At 46.1% G+C, this 14,713-nt stretch overlaps 1 protein-coding gene across 1 annotated transcript in view; it reads left to right on the forward strand.

The window, feature by feature from the left end:
* Positions 1–13,152, forward strand: part of CDH4 (cadherin 4) — a gene marked incomplete at both ends in the record, with an annotated part of 463,510 nt that extends 450,358 nt beyond the window's left edge. The window contains 5 exons of the mRNA XM_082326152.1: positions 3,450–3,683; positions 4,775–5,008; positions 9,154–9,293; positions 11,205–11,369; positions 12,946–13,152. Coding sequence (XP_082182278.1) covers positions 3,450–3,683; positions 4,775–5,008; positions 9,154–9,293; positions 11,205–11,369; positions 12,946–13,152 — 980 coding nt within the window. The remainder of the gene's footprint in view (positions 1–3,449; positions 3,684–4,774; positions 5,009–9,153; positions 9,294–11,204; positions 11,370–12,945) is intronic.
* Positions 13,153–14,713: the final 1,561 nt, after the last annotated feature.

Below are 14,713 nucleotides of genomic sequence, written 5' to 3' on the forward strand. Positions count from 1 at the left end.
CCTGCAGGGTGCTGAGCGCTCACATCAAACCAGAGCCAAGCTTCAGCATCAAAATTAAGTCTAGGCTTGGCTGTGAGCACCTAAGTATATTGCTCATACTCTGTAGGTGCTTTCAGGGCAGTGTTTGTGTAGCTCTTGTCATCCCTCAGGCTGAAGGGTGCCATGTCCATTATGAGCAGATACGGTGGTGCTTGCAGGGCTAATGAAAACTTGCTTGCTCTGGGGTTTCAGGCTTCACTTCAGTCATTGCGTCCTGGGTCACAGGGGCAAGGCAAACTCATGGAAGAGTTTCCATGCTGCGTAGCAGTACCAAAAAGCAAATTTTGCCTGTTCTTTGCGCCATCAGTGGTAGGACTGGCGTGGTCCCATAGCCCATCCTAAGCTTCCCTCTGTGAAGGCAGCCAGGGCAGTGAAATCCAAAATAGTCTCAAGGGAATCTAACAGCGTTCATCTGCAAGAGCCACAGGGCAAAACAGGTCAAATGAGTTGGCTGAGGCTATTCACAAAAGCAGTGGTAGAGCTTGAACCCATCAAACTAATCCTCACCATCTGACCTTGCAAATCCCGGGCACTTACTACAACGTGATTTGGAGTTAACCCCTTTCCTTGGCTTCGGTGCTGATGCTGCAGTGCATCAGCACCTCCACATCCATCATTCAGCAGCTCAGAAAGTGAGGACCTAGATAAATCTCTTCATTCTGAAAAATTAATCTATCACTGGTATATCGCAGCCATTAAAATGCACATAAAGCAACACCTTATTTAAAATTCTGTCTAGAGTGCTTAGGATAACAGCTAAAGTTTCATCTCGACTAATAGACTCTTTCCACATTTCTCCCAAGTTCCAGGTTCTCTGGCATCATGTACTCCTCAAAGAAAGGCTTCGGGTCGGGGATTTTGGTGGGGATTTTTCTTTCTTTCTTGAAGAAGCAGCAGCATCTTATTTCCTTGAAGTTCTTTTTGCTGTTTTCAGTATATGATAAAGAAGAAGTTTAGCCAAATACTCCTTGGACATGCTCTCTTTCTCTCCCTGGGCTACAGTGCAGAGATACTCACTGTAAGAAAAGTCTCGGCTGCAATATAAGGGGGGAAAAGGGGAATCCTAATCAACAGCATATTTTTAGCCTGGTTTCCCAGGAGAGAAAGGCTCTTGGATCACACTGTGTCTACACAAGTGTGGAGCCTGGCAGCGTTTGAACCCTTCAGCCAATTTCAACCAATCTCACAGGGAAGCTGAGAACTCAAATACATCATGTTGCAACAGGTTTCATAAAATAGGGAGCTGAGTAGGGGAGAGAGACTCTGTAACTGAAGGAAGCAGGGTCCTGCCCCTTCCTCAATATCAGAGCACCCCGTGGGAGCTCACCTTTGGGGCCAAATCCCGTAGGAAACCAGGCTGCATTAGTGACCCTGCCTGCAGGTTCCTGCTTTTCTGCAGGCACACAATGACGAGAAGATGCCGGTTAGCCACAGGCACAGTTTGCTTCATTTCTGCCATGATTTGTCAGGACAGTGTCCCAAGTTCCTTAGAAATTTTTGCACAAGCAGGATGGGAGTGACTCCTGCTTGCAGCTGAACATGAAAGCCGGTTGGCTTGTACCTTGCTCCAGGAGTCCTGACGCTGGCACTGTGAAAAAGGCAGTGATGGGGAATGCAACAGTTAAATGTAGGTGTAGCAGTTGTATGTTCCTCTTTCTTTTGAAATACTGTCATTAGTATTTCAATCCTAATTCCAGGGAGTGGACCGACTTCTCCACTGGAGTCAGTGGTGCTATGATAGTCCTCATCTCTTGAGCATAAAGTCCGAGGATCCTTTTTAGTACATCAATACTGCTCTATCCACGTCCTTGCTCTCTCCACAAGAGACAGCTGAAATAATTTGAAATGTTCCATGTTTGTAGTACTTGGACGTTTAAAAAATTGCTTACTTTTCATTTCTCCTGTGACCGCCCCAGAACGGCACTCAGGAGCACAAAGAACCAAAAATACCAGGAACCGGAGCCCAACAATACCCAACAGCCCTACAAAACTGCATTTGCACGTGTGGCAATTGCAGGTTATTTATTTCAGCCACATGCCAGGTAGTGCCTCTCAGGGCTGCTAGTTTGTGTTCAGTCTGTCTCCGAGGTCAGAGTGTGGGCCTTGCATTCAGCCCAGAAGATCTACTGAGTAATGTGAAAACAGTGAAATCACTTTGCTTGGTCCCAAAAGTCAGTTTTCATGTTCAGCCCCCGTATCCTGATGGGCTGCCTGTCTCTCCAGAAACTTTCAAGGGTGATCAAAGGCATTGTTTTAGAGGGAGAGCTACCCCGTGCTTACTAGATGAAAGGATGAGATCAATGATTGAAGAGCTTATGTAGGAACCATGAAGGAAGGATTTTCAGGGCTCCTTCGAAAAATGGAGCAGAAATGAGAAAGGAATGTAGGAAGGAAAGTCTGTGGAAGTAGAAGCAACGTTTGAAAGCCTAGTGGGGAGGTGGTTTGTGTAGCTTTGTATCCAGCACTGGGAGGAAGAGCCAGGACTGAAAAAAAAGAATTGCTGAAGCAATGCTGCCTGAGAAAGGAGGCAGTGGACGGGCCAACGCGGAGCTGCCAGATGTATGTGCGGGGAGAGAAATTAAAAATACTGCACCATTTCTGGGTAGGCTGTTCTCTCTTGCCAGGGCAGGTATTACTTTGTGTAAGTGGTCATTAGTCAGAAAAACGTGGCTCTTCATCAATAAGGGGCCGGAGGACCAAGACTGCTGTGCTGCGGCATCCCTGCTGGTTGGGACAAATGTAGAGAGGATGAAGAACTGTGTATTGGGACATGCTGCTGCTACCATGGGTTAGTAGCATCACCCAACATGTTTGGTGATGGTTAGCGCATACCATAGACTTTGAGCAAGGACTTTTCACCACTAAGGCTAGCGCTGACTGTGGGATGGGCTGGAGGGCTGGGCTTTCTTTGAAGCAGTGTAATAGTCTGCAAATCTAAAAAGTGGCTGTCAAGTGCTGCAGTAAATGCTAACCAACAGATTACACTACTTACTTACTTACTTTTTTTTCCCTCCAAACCTTCTTCTTCCTCTTGTTAGGTATCTTTCTAATGGTTTTTCCTCTTCAAAACAGCCATTACCAAAATCTGCACTAGCAGCTTGGCATCACCTCCTTGTATTTTTGACTAAGGACATTGCTGTAGGCTACAAATCTGCAGAATTCAACCTCCATGTTCTGCAGGAGCAAAAAACAGCAACATTAGGAGGCTTGGGGAAGTTTTAATAATACCTCTTAAAGCAAGGGACCATGAAAGTGCAGTATGTCCCTAATAAGGTCCAAGGAGGGAGGGAGAAAATCCTGGTTTATTGAAATTGGAAGGCAGAGAGGGGGCTGGTCCACGGTGTTGTCATTCCCACTGCTTCTCGAGTGATGGTCATCGGTCCATGTTTGGCTCTGCCTCTCCCGTTCAGGTATACCCCCCGCAAGCGGCACTGGCACTCTGCAGATCTACCTAATCGACATCAACGATAATGCTCCTGAGCTCCTGCCAAAGGAGGCACAGATCTGTGAAAAGCCAAACCTGAATGTCATCAACATAACAGCCGCAGATGCTGACATTGATCCAAACATTGGGCCCTTTGTCTTCGAGCTGCCAAGTGTGCCATCTGCGGTGAGGAAGAACTGGACCATAACACGGCTGAATGGTAAATGGGGCAGGCAATCCTGAGGACATTTGGACTCTGATTCACTAATGAGGCCACGTGCGGTTTCAAACTTCCAAACTTTCCTACTTTTTTATCTGATTTTTATTTTTTAAAGCACATTATGGCTGACATTATAGACAAGATAGTTAATCAGAAATGATTTGTATCAGACCTGCAGCATAACTCTAAGAGCCTTGGCACTTGGCTTTTTTTAATGCAGTTCATAATTATGAACAGTTATCAGTAGTGAACAGAGTATAAATCATCCATAATGGCCAAGGGGAAAAAAGCTATTATCAGTCTTCCTTATGTTCCAGTGTAATTGTCATAAGCCACAATCAGGATCAATGTTCATTTCTCTGACCATAATTGCATAAAGGCAGCCTTTTAATTTACCATGGAACCAGGAGGGCTAGGTAAGTGTGACGATTACCAGTATGTGAAGGATTTTTACATTGCAGCATGCAACCACAAACGACCCTAATTGCTCCTCTTATTGGTAGTTTCAGCAGAGGATGGAAAATATCATGGAGCCATGGGCTGGTTTTGGCTTCAAAGCTGGTCCCTCTCATTGAGGTCTGGCACCCTCTGCCAGGGGCAACGGCTTGTGCCCTCGCAGCTCGGGGCTCAGTCCCGCAGCTCTTGTATCGTAATGGGAGGGAACACGAGAAGGATTACCTGGCTGCGCATGTCACCGATGGGCGATGGGCTTCCCAAAAGTCCTGAGGTGGGAGAGTGGGTGAGCAGGGAGCCTGCACAGTGGCCTGGGGCAGCCGAGACCCAGGGAGCATCATCCATGCTTCAGTATTTGCATTTCGTGCCATTTTAAATGCATGCAACTGGATTTGCAAGTGGCGTCAAGGTAGGTTAGTGCAGCAGTGGAAACACACGGTATTTTGCAAAACACAGGCTGATTGTTGACCGAACTGTTAGGGCAGAAGTCTGAAGCTGTCCTGCCCAGGTGTGTTGTTGATAGCCTCTTCTTCAGGACTTAGAAGACTGCTCTGGCAAAGGAGCCCTGCCTGTATAGGTGTGGCTGCAAGGCTCTAGTAGAGTGTCTGTCATCTGTCTGTCTGTCTTGGTCTCTCCAGGCGATTACGCCCAGCTTAGTTTACGAATCATGTACCTGGAAGCGGGTGTGTATGATGTGCCGATAATCGTGACGGACTCAGGAAACCCCCCCTTGTACAACACGTGCGTCATCAAAGTGAAGGTGTGCCCGTGCGATGAGAACGGCGACTGCACCACCATTGGGGCGGTGGCTGCAGCGGGGCTGGGCACGGGTGCCATCATCGCCATCTTGATCTGCATCATTATTTTACTAAGTAAGTACCGCGGGGGGGTGACACTGCTGGGAGACATCATTTTTCCCATCCTGTTCCCCATTTTCCCATTTCTATAGGTGGTATTTTTCAAGAGCCATGCAAGCTCGGTGCAAAGGACAGAGCCGTGAGCTCTGGGCTGTGGGAGATGGGTCACACATCTGCATTCAAACCTCCTTCACTGCAGTGTCAGCAAAACGAGCTGGAGTCTAGTCTGCACACATCGGACTTCCCTTTCTAAGACTTCCAGTAGCTTTACAAACATCGTTACACCTGACTGTGTCTTGTAGGTGGTGAGTGCGATACGATTCTCCGCATTTTGCAGGAAAAAGTTGAAGGACTTGTCCAAAATCCTGTGACAGACTCCCCCATAGCTCTCAGGTCCCTGGCTGGCTGTGGATATACTGGTTCCCGGTACCAGATGCACTGGTTATGAGAGTTTGGCTAGTCCCTGGCAGGGCCGGTGCGTAGCTGTAGTTTTCTGGTTGTTCACAGGAAAAGAAGAACGGTAGTTATTCCCATTGCTTGTAAAATGACAACAGATTGGAGAATCGTGGTGGATTGTGAGTGTTTTTAGAGGAAGGATCCCCAGTTTGTCAGGAGCACTGGAACACTGGGGGCGCATCACAGAGAAGGGCTGGCCATCCCTTTGCTTGAGGCAAAGCCATCCCTTTTGCCCAGCGACGCTGTTAGTCCCGGGCTTTCATGAGCATTACCAATAACCATGTGTGCACACACTTAAAAATAAAAATGATATCATTATAACTTCAAGCAGGAGTTGGCACAGTAGGAATAGATAAAAACGAGTGCTGAAATGAACAATGAGGTAAATATTCATCAAGAAACACAGGATGAAACCATGGGACTCCCATTAAAGCTAATGGGAGTTATGGTGCTAAATCACACTTAATATTTACCCCCAATGTGTTTAAACAGAGAGCAGACAGAGCGACGTATGCTACAAATGTCACCTAATGTGGATATGATATGGTACATTAAGAGAATGGGTCATCTCTGGGCAAACATCCACCCTCCTGGGCCAGCGATGGGAATATATTGCTGTGTAATTGATTTACCCTATCAGTCTGGAAAGCGAACAAGAAAAGCGGGTGTTTGTGGCCCTGCAGTCCCCGCTCCTCATCCAGCCCATCTGAGCTGGTGGAAGCATCCCCATGCATAGCCACGATGCACAATTTCTGTCCTTCACTGGGTGTGGGGTCCCGGTAGCAAAATGTTGGAGGCTGCTCGCTTCAGCAAGGGCATTTGTTGCGAACGCACCACAGCTGCACACGCAGAAGGCGGCGTGGGGTTCGTCAGTCCCTCCACGTTTGGGACGCTGGGGCGTGCAGGCGTGGTGCTGCCGGTGGGCTAAAAGTTTGCACTGGAAGCCACGGAGGTGATAAAACATGAGACTTCTTTTTGCTGCTCTCATATAAATCCAGTGCTAAAATATGATTTAAACAGTTGAAAATCCTGTTGACTGAAATTAACTTCAGCTGAAGGACATTTGATTTAGGAGATTCCTCTTTCCATTTTCAGATACATTATCCCATTTTAAATTATGGTTTTTATTACAAAAGCTTATTTTTACATTCATTGTAATTCTAATTGACTTTTTTTTTATCTTCAAGAGCTGCAAAGCACTGTATCAGTGATGAAAAATGTAATTTGCAATGAGCAGTTTTCCAGTTACATCCTTCCAGTGTTTTGCCTCCTTTCTATCTGTTTTATATCGTGACCTCTGAACAATAGCTTGGAAAAAGGCAGATGTGGGATTTTTTGTGCTATTTGTCCATTTTAGAGTCAGCAGGTCAAAGTTTGATGGCTTTAAAAGGAAGAGGCAGCAAGGGGACAGATCTGAGGTTGCTCAGGTGAAGGAAGTTTTTGGCTTTACCTTCGCTCAAAGGTTTTTTCTTCTTCCTGATACCTGATGTATTAGCTGCACGAATAACACATTTAGAAGAGCAATGCAATAAAAAATTGTGAAGGGTGAAGACAATAGATTTCAAGGAAAACTACATGCAGAGTGAAAATGGGTCTAACAGCAGTAATAGCACTTCCCATTCTGCAGAGTGAATAAAAGGAAGGAGAGTGCACTCCGTCCGCTATTGACACTTTGAAGGTCGTTTTTTTTTTTCAAGGTAGCTGTAAAGGCGTTAATGGCACAGGTTTCTTCCACAAGTGCATGAAAAAGTAGCATTTAAAAAAAAAAAAGGAAAGAAAAAGATAAACCCTGGTAACCATTGTAATATTGTCTTTGTGGACTAGGCAGGTATCTTGTTGTGAGAGACTTGAAAAGGAACAACGAGAAAAAGGACTTCAATAGTCTGCTAAATAGCTGAGGTTTTATATTGCAGATAAGAGTTACATTTTCTTTCCTTTTCTTTTTTCTCTCTTGAATAGATCTAGGATAAGCATTAAAGAAATGCTGAACTATCTGAAAACAATTCTGTTAGCTGGCAGGCAGGGATGGCAGCCAATTGGCGCACAATGGCAGTAATTAGCTGTCCGGTCCTCTTCTGCTCACTTCACTGAGTTCCTGTTGGGTATAAACACTTTGGTGCTGGGAGGAAAAACTCAGGTCCTCCTAACCACCTCCCCACGCAGTGGGGCCGCCCACCCGTGTCCCCAGGGTCTGGTCTCTTCTCCATCCTTGCCCTGGGTGAAGTGACGCCAAGGCTCCATGAAGAGGCAAAGAAAACCCTGCAAAGTATGAGATGGTGGGGAACAGCAGTTGCTTGTTCTCCTTATGCAGCTGAAAAACACAAAGAGAGTTTGGGATCTTATGTCCTGCCTAGGTTCGGTTGTGTTGGCTGCGTTGTTTTGGCACAAGGGTCAAGGGTTGACCTAAGTGAAATGAACCTGGGCCACACGTTCCCACCTCCCCTGCCATCCATCTCTCCCTTCTCCTGCAGATTGCCACCGTCACAGCTTCGTGCATGGCTTGTGTGGAGAACGGAGGGACAGCAGACGTGGGGAGGTGTAACTGCATCAGCTGCCCAGGCTTAATTTCATTTTTGATGGCATTATTTGCAGCTACTGAGTATGAGAATGAAAACTAACGTATTAAGAGGTTCTTGAAGAAGACAAGATCTGGTTGCCTTATGTTAGTGGAGACTTAAGTTCCCAGAGTGACTTCCATGCAGTCACAGGGAGTGCACAGCCCCTGGGACGCAGGTGGCCCTTTGAAGAAGGAGGTTGTGGAGCAGGGAGCCAGCGTTCCCTTTGGGTAAAGTTGTTTGAGTGGGGGAAAAGTTCTCATGATTTAAGAACTGTTCATCTCCCTCTGTTACCGTACTGAGAGAGATTAGCCAGGGCCTGGCATGTAAATGCTGTTGCCTGAGGAGGTTGGCTGTGTGCTACCAGATTTGCTCTCCCTTGTTCTGCAAAGCTAGCCCTGCTTTCTGAAAGGATTTCAGATGATCTTAGATCTGCTTTGCAAGTCGATGGCCAAGTGTGTATGCCAGTGTCCTGGCTAATGTGATCTTGGAAGTCTAGAAAGCCTCCCTCACTCACCAAAAAAGAGTATAAGTGAGCCCAAATCGGATTACGCAGCCCAGTATTACCCACCCTCCCCAAACCAGTCTTGCCTGGTGTACTGCAGACAACAGCGAAATGACTGCCGTGGCCAGGGCTTGCGACCTGAACGGGCATGGCTGTGTCACGCTGGTGGAACAGCCGCTCGTGCAAAGGAGCTGGTCATCTGTATCTGTCTGCTTCTCAGCACCTCTGCAGCTCTCTTTCCTCCACCTTTATTTTATGCCCCTAAATAAAATAAAGGTGGAAATCTAATCCTGAAAATTCAGGATTTAGATGAAATATTTTCAGAAGGCGTCAGTTTTCACATTTTCTGTTTGCTTTTCCTTTGATTCTGTGTTTGACTTCTGATAAACATCAGCTCAATCAGCATTCGTGATGGATCTTAAAGAAATGTTTGTAGTGAAGGCCTGTCACAGTATTTAAAGCTCTCACTGATCTCTCCCTTATGAATTAGAACGTGCAATAGGATGAAGTTTTATTCCTCTTACTAGCAGCCAGTGAGGTTCTCCATGGCTGAGGAGGGCAGGTGAGGCGTTAGGTCGTGCCACCACGCTCTGACACACGCAGCGTGTGAGATCCCGGCTGACCTCCCTTCTCCTCCGTTACAGCCATGGTTCTGCTGTTCGTGGTGTGGATGAAACGCCGAGAGAAGGAGCGCCATACCAAGCAGCTCCTGATCGACCCTGAGGACGACGTCAGGGACAATATTCTGAAGTACGACGAAGAGGGAGGTGGAGAGGAAGACCAGGTGAGAAGAGCCTGCAGGTTGTGGCCAAGGAGCAGCTGTGCAATCTATGCTCTCAAAAAGGCAGAAACCGCATTGGTTTCACTAAAGGACTTGCAAAGGGCTGCGTTCGCCCTTGTTTATGCCTAGGCAGCTTTATTGGCTTCCCCAGTGTGGCATGGACATTGGTGAGAGCCAGCTTAGCTCCAGCGTGTCACTGGGACACTCTCCTGTGCAAAGAGGACCGTGCTACATGGATTTTGCTACCCCCTAGGCCAGCTTCCTGGGGAGGGACTATAAATTGATCTACTGACACTCGTGTTCAAACAATATTTCTGCTATTTTGGTCATTGAAATTGTCTGTTTTCCCATTCCCCATCAGAGAGCTTAGTAAAACCAGCTAGCAGCCACCACCCTCCCCCAGACCTGTGGCTGCAGGCACTTGCCTTGGCTTGCATGAGCCCACAGCTTCTGTGGGCTTTCCCTGCATTTACTTAATCGTCTCTAATGTGCCTTTAATTTCTTTTAATTTCTGGATGTGGTTGTGAGAAATGTCTAAATACATTTGGGGATTTTCCTTCTCACCGCGAAGCGTACAGTGGCAAAGCTCTGCTTGGTGACAGAGCCCTAAGCCACGGTCTGCCTGGATGCGTCAGCTTTTCCGTGGTGGCTTCTTCTTACAGACACCGACGCTGATGTTGCGGGAGAGCTTCCCCGGCCTGCGCTCCTGGCACGTGCTGTCCCTCTGCTGCAGATGTATTTCCTCAGCTAAAATAGCAAAGTTTTGTCTCATATTTAAGCCGCTGGTTTTTTATTCCTACCTAACAAGTAAAGAGCCCATGACACTCTCAAATATGATGTTCATGCAAATTGTGTGACTCTGCATCATATAATGGCTTTATTCTTGCTTGCTGAAGCGGACTGCACGGTTCACGGGTCTGAGCAGAGGCTGCTGTGTGCGTGGTTGGTGCCAGTGAGTCCTGAGGTCAGGGGCTGGGGCTGGGGCCCAGGCAGAACCGCGGCAGCACGTCCTGCCGCGGAGGCCCCGGCGGCGTCCGACGGCGAGCGGCTGAGCCTGGCCAGAGCAGCCGAGGCAGGGACTTTGCCCAAAACTTGTGAAGTTCTTATTCAATGGAAAAATCCTGGCAATTAGCATTTCTTTTTTCTTGTTACTGACAAGTTATTTATAAATATTGCTCCTGGAGATTCAATCATCCCCGTCTGAGCACAAGAATAGCTTTACCGGTAGAACAAAGTACTGTTATAAGCATTCAAACTAGCTGAAGTATCTGGTTTCAGGCAACTACACTGTAGGCTTAAATATTTTAGAAAGGATTCGTTAAAAATAACAGCAAAGGAAGAGCAGCAAAACACCATTACCTACATGAATACATTTTTAATGAAATATTACCTGGTTCTCATTCCTCTCAAACCTATTCTGTTGGGATTTTTCACAAGCAGAAAGAACATAATTACTTTGAAAGACCTACATGCATAAATGCAATACACATTTTAATGTTTTTATTTCTGTACAAATGTAATTGCAATAATATGTCTACCAACACTGTGTCTTTACATTATATTATGTATTTCATCAAAAAGTTATGCACATACCTATGCACATGCAAACCAAAGCCAATTTTGTATCCCAAAGATTTAGACACCGTGTAAAATATTCAGAAAGTATTTAAATATTTGTTTTAACTTCTGTTTTAAGATACACTCTTAGGAGGTCAATTGTATGAGCTACTCAGAGATCAGGTTCATCTGTAATTTAGATAGATAGTTAGAGGTACTACATACCCGGGGATAATATTTGCCGTTGAACTTCAGCTGAAATAGGGTTAGACGCCTCGACTTGTTTGCACATTGGGTGAGTAGATGATCTGAACTAAAAGCTCTTGGTTTCACTCAGTGCCTTTCCATTTGTCACAGGATTATGATTTAAGCCAGCTCCAGCAGCCAGAGACCATAGATCACGTGCTGAACAAGACACCTGGAGTCAGAAGGGTGGATGAAAGACCTATTGGTGCTGAACCGCAGTATCCTATAAGACCAGTAATCCCACATCCAGGGGATATTGGTGACTTCATTAATGAGGTATGTTCTGTAGGGTGTCTTGTGTCACATCTTAAAAGCTTGAGCAGCCAGCTTACATCAGCTACACAAGGTTTTCCTGGCCGTGTGGACCAAGCGATGCTGTTACTCACATGAGGAGTCTGATCAAAGCAGGGGGAAGGATTGGCGTGAGCAAAGGACGCAGGACTTGGCTTAATAAAGGCACCGAGCCTGTAAAAAGCCAAAGTACAGACAAAATCCTAAAATTTCTGACTGGTGGATATCACAAACACAATGCTTTTCAGCACCCAGGCAGTATAACCTGATCCTGCTCTCTCCCGTGTGGACACGGGAATGTCCTGGTGGGGAGGCAGCAGCAAGGCAGCTGCATGGCTTGCTTAAAGCCAAAGGTGCCTTTCGTGGCTCCTGAACTTGTAATTATTTCACCAGTCTGTGTCTTCCCCTAGTAAGCTCTATTTGGTCTAAAACCTCAAAGAGTTTCCAGAACAGAGAGATCCATCTCAGATCAGAGAGGGTTTCTTTATGTTATGTTAGATTACTGCTCCTTTATCTGCTTGTACAAATATCTATCCATTTAGTATTTCTTATCTCATTTTTAGTTTTGAGTGATTGAGTGGTTACAAACCAATCAATGCATTATTTCCTCGGAGGCAAAACACACCATCCATTTCCTAAGTCAGAAAAGTAAATGTTATAGCGATTTAATTCTATTATTATCCATTTCCTGCTGTGCCTTTTCTCATTTTCATCATTAAAATTCCTTCTTCCTTTGTTCCTGCCCATCCTTCACGCACACATTTACACACATCCACGCAGGGGAAGACTGGCTCTTACACACGCTTTGGCTGCTGTTCACTGCAGTAAAACCTGCTCCGTTTCCCCACGCTGAGACTGGGGTTTCTGAAGGTGTGGATGCAGAACATTTTGCCTTGTCGCAGGTCTGTTCCATTAGGCTTTTCCTGACGCTGGGCTGCAGCAAAGCAATTCTTTTTCTTCATATCCCGAGGCCATTTCCATGGCCTGCCTACACTGCTGCCCACAATGCACAGGAACAGCAATGCTTCCCAACCCTCTGCCCAGGATTTCACACTCCAAGTCTCTCCTAATTGCAGAATTTTGCAAGGAGTGATTTGTTTTTCCCCTAAAGGAATCAAAATCATCAAAATTAAAATAATGGCTATTGGCAGGAGAGGAAGGATGCTGTTCATTCTTTCATTGGCCAAGGTGGAAATCTTAACAGGCAACCCCCGAAAAGGCACACTGTCCAGAACGGAGAGCTTTCCAGATCCCGAGCTGGATCCTTGGAAATAACTCCCCTCCCTCTCCGTCCGGCTCTTACAGAGGCGCTGGCACTTAATGAATTCTCTGCTGGGGGCAGCTGGGAGGGCTCCACTCGGGAGGGCGGCCGGGCACGGGGAAGCCCCAGGATCCCCATTTTGTCCCCATCCTTGTTCAGCTTTTCACCATCCTCGTTCAGCTTTGCTGCAGGGATCCCAAGCATCCCACCAGCCCAGCCCCTTACCCAAACACCCTTCCTTAGCACCATCACCGTAAAACCCCATGGCGGGTATTAACGCCGTGTGTTTGCCCCCCCAAGGGCCTGCGTGCGGCGGACAACGACCCCACGGCCCCCCCCTACGATTCCCTGCTGGTCTTCGACTACGAGGGCAGCGGCTCCACCGCCGGCTCCGTCAGCTCCCTCAACTCCTCCAGCTCCGGGGACCAGGACTACGACTACCTTAACGACTGGGGGCCCAGGTTCAAGAAACTGGCGGACATGTACGGGGGAGGCGAGGAAGATTAAACTGACCTCACGTTATTTAAAATAAAAAAGAAAAAGAAGAAGAAGAAAAAATAAACAATTTAAAAAAAGAAAAAAACAAACCCACAGACGACAACATTAACAAAAAGAGCTGATGCAGAAGCAAGAACTGTACAGATGTGGCAGCTTTTTTAATTAATATCCCCTGCTGACTGTATTGTTATTTTTAGTGGTGATATAGGAGGTTTCTTTTTTTTCCTTTTTTTTTTCCTTTCCAATTGTTTTTTTTAGAATATTGAGCTGTCTCGCATGAACACTTGTCTCTGCTGCAGGTTTTTTTTGTTGTTTTGTTTTGGTTTTTTTAATGTCAGCTGGGATATTGCTCGTTTCTCTGCTTTATGACTAAAGAGAGTGAAAGGCACTCTGTCTTAACTTGAATTTCTTAGAACAGAAGCACTGTTTTTAAAATATATATATATATATATTTGAAAGTGCCTTTTGGTGCATGTATCAGATTCCCTTCAATCTCAGGAGTGATGAAAACAAACATACAACCATCCTGGGCAGCACTCCCTGTGACCCTAAGCCAGTTCTAGCTGGGAAGGAGTTAACAAAAAGGAACTGTGGAGATTGTTTCTTTTTTGCCTTTTTTTTTTTTTTTTTTTAAGGGGGCGACTCATTTTGGGGTGGAAGAGGATGGGGGGGGTGGGTCGGGGAAGATGTTTTGAGTCGAAATCTTAACAGCCATCTTTAAGCCTCAGCAGGTGGTGAACTAGTCATCATGTTGTATATAATTCAGTGTTATCAGATGCAAAATACCGACTGGGGGCTCTGCCATCACCTGGTCACACTCAATGTAGCTGCATAGAACTATAGCATTGATAAAGCCTTTGGTTATTGCAACAGAAATCTCCAACAGCCCTTGCCTAAACCCTACAAAGTAAATCGTGAAATGACCAAAGGCCCATTTGTTTCTTTTTATGCTATCGGCGTGTTTTGGCTCCCACGACCTCTTGAGTGACGTAAATACCAGCTGGGTTAGGTGGTGGTGTCCCGCGGCTCCGAGGGTGCCCGCTGGCAGGAAAGCCGGTGCTGCTTTCCTCGCGGAAGGCAGGGCTTTGCGTAGCGGCGCCGCTCGAGGCCGGGGCAGTGCTAAGGGCAGGAGGAGTTTATCAGCACTTTGGCCATCCGTAAGTATGAAGTTAGTCTAGTACAATATTAATGCCTTGGAGCGTTAGTAGCCAAAGCTCAACAACATCGTGTAACTCAGCTAATGTGTGTCCTTTCTCTTTGATGGGTAGCGCTGCTATCTGTAGTAAATGTTTTTTTTGGAGAAGAAGTGCAACGAGGGCCTATTAAGTATCTTGTGGTTAATATGCTCAAGCATTGCCAAGTAAGCAAGAGGTTTTGCAGCATCCAGGCGTAATTCAACATCAGTATTAGAAATGGTAGCATACTACCTAGTTTATATGTAGGGTCAGTTTAACCAATAACAACTAGTTATTAGCTTTTTTTATTACATTTTTCCTTTACTGATTTGGACTAGTGGGTTTATGTCTAATGTTTGTAAAATGATTTAGACTGCATGGATGTGTAATATAAA

This window comes from Platalea leucorodia (assembly GCF_965183815.1).
Source record: "Platalea leucorodia genome assembly, chromosome: 13".
NCBI classification, from domain to species: Eukaryota; Metazoa; Chordata; class Aves; order Pelecaniformes; family Threskiornithidae; genus Platalea; species Platalea leucorodia.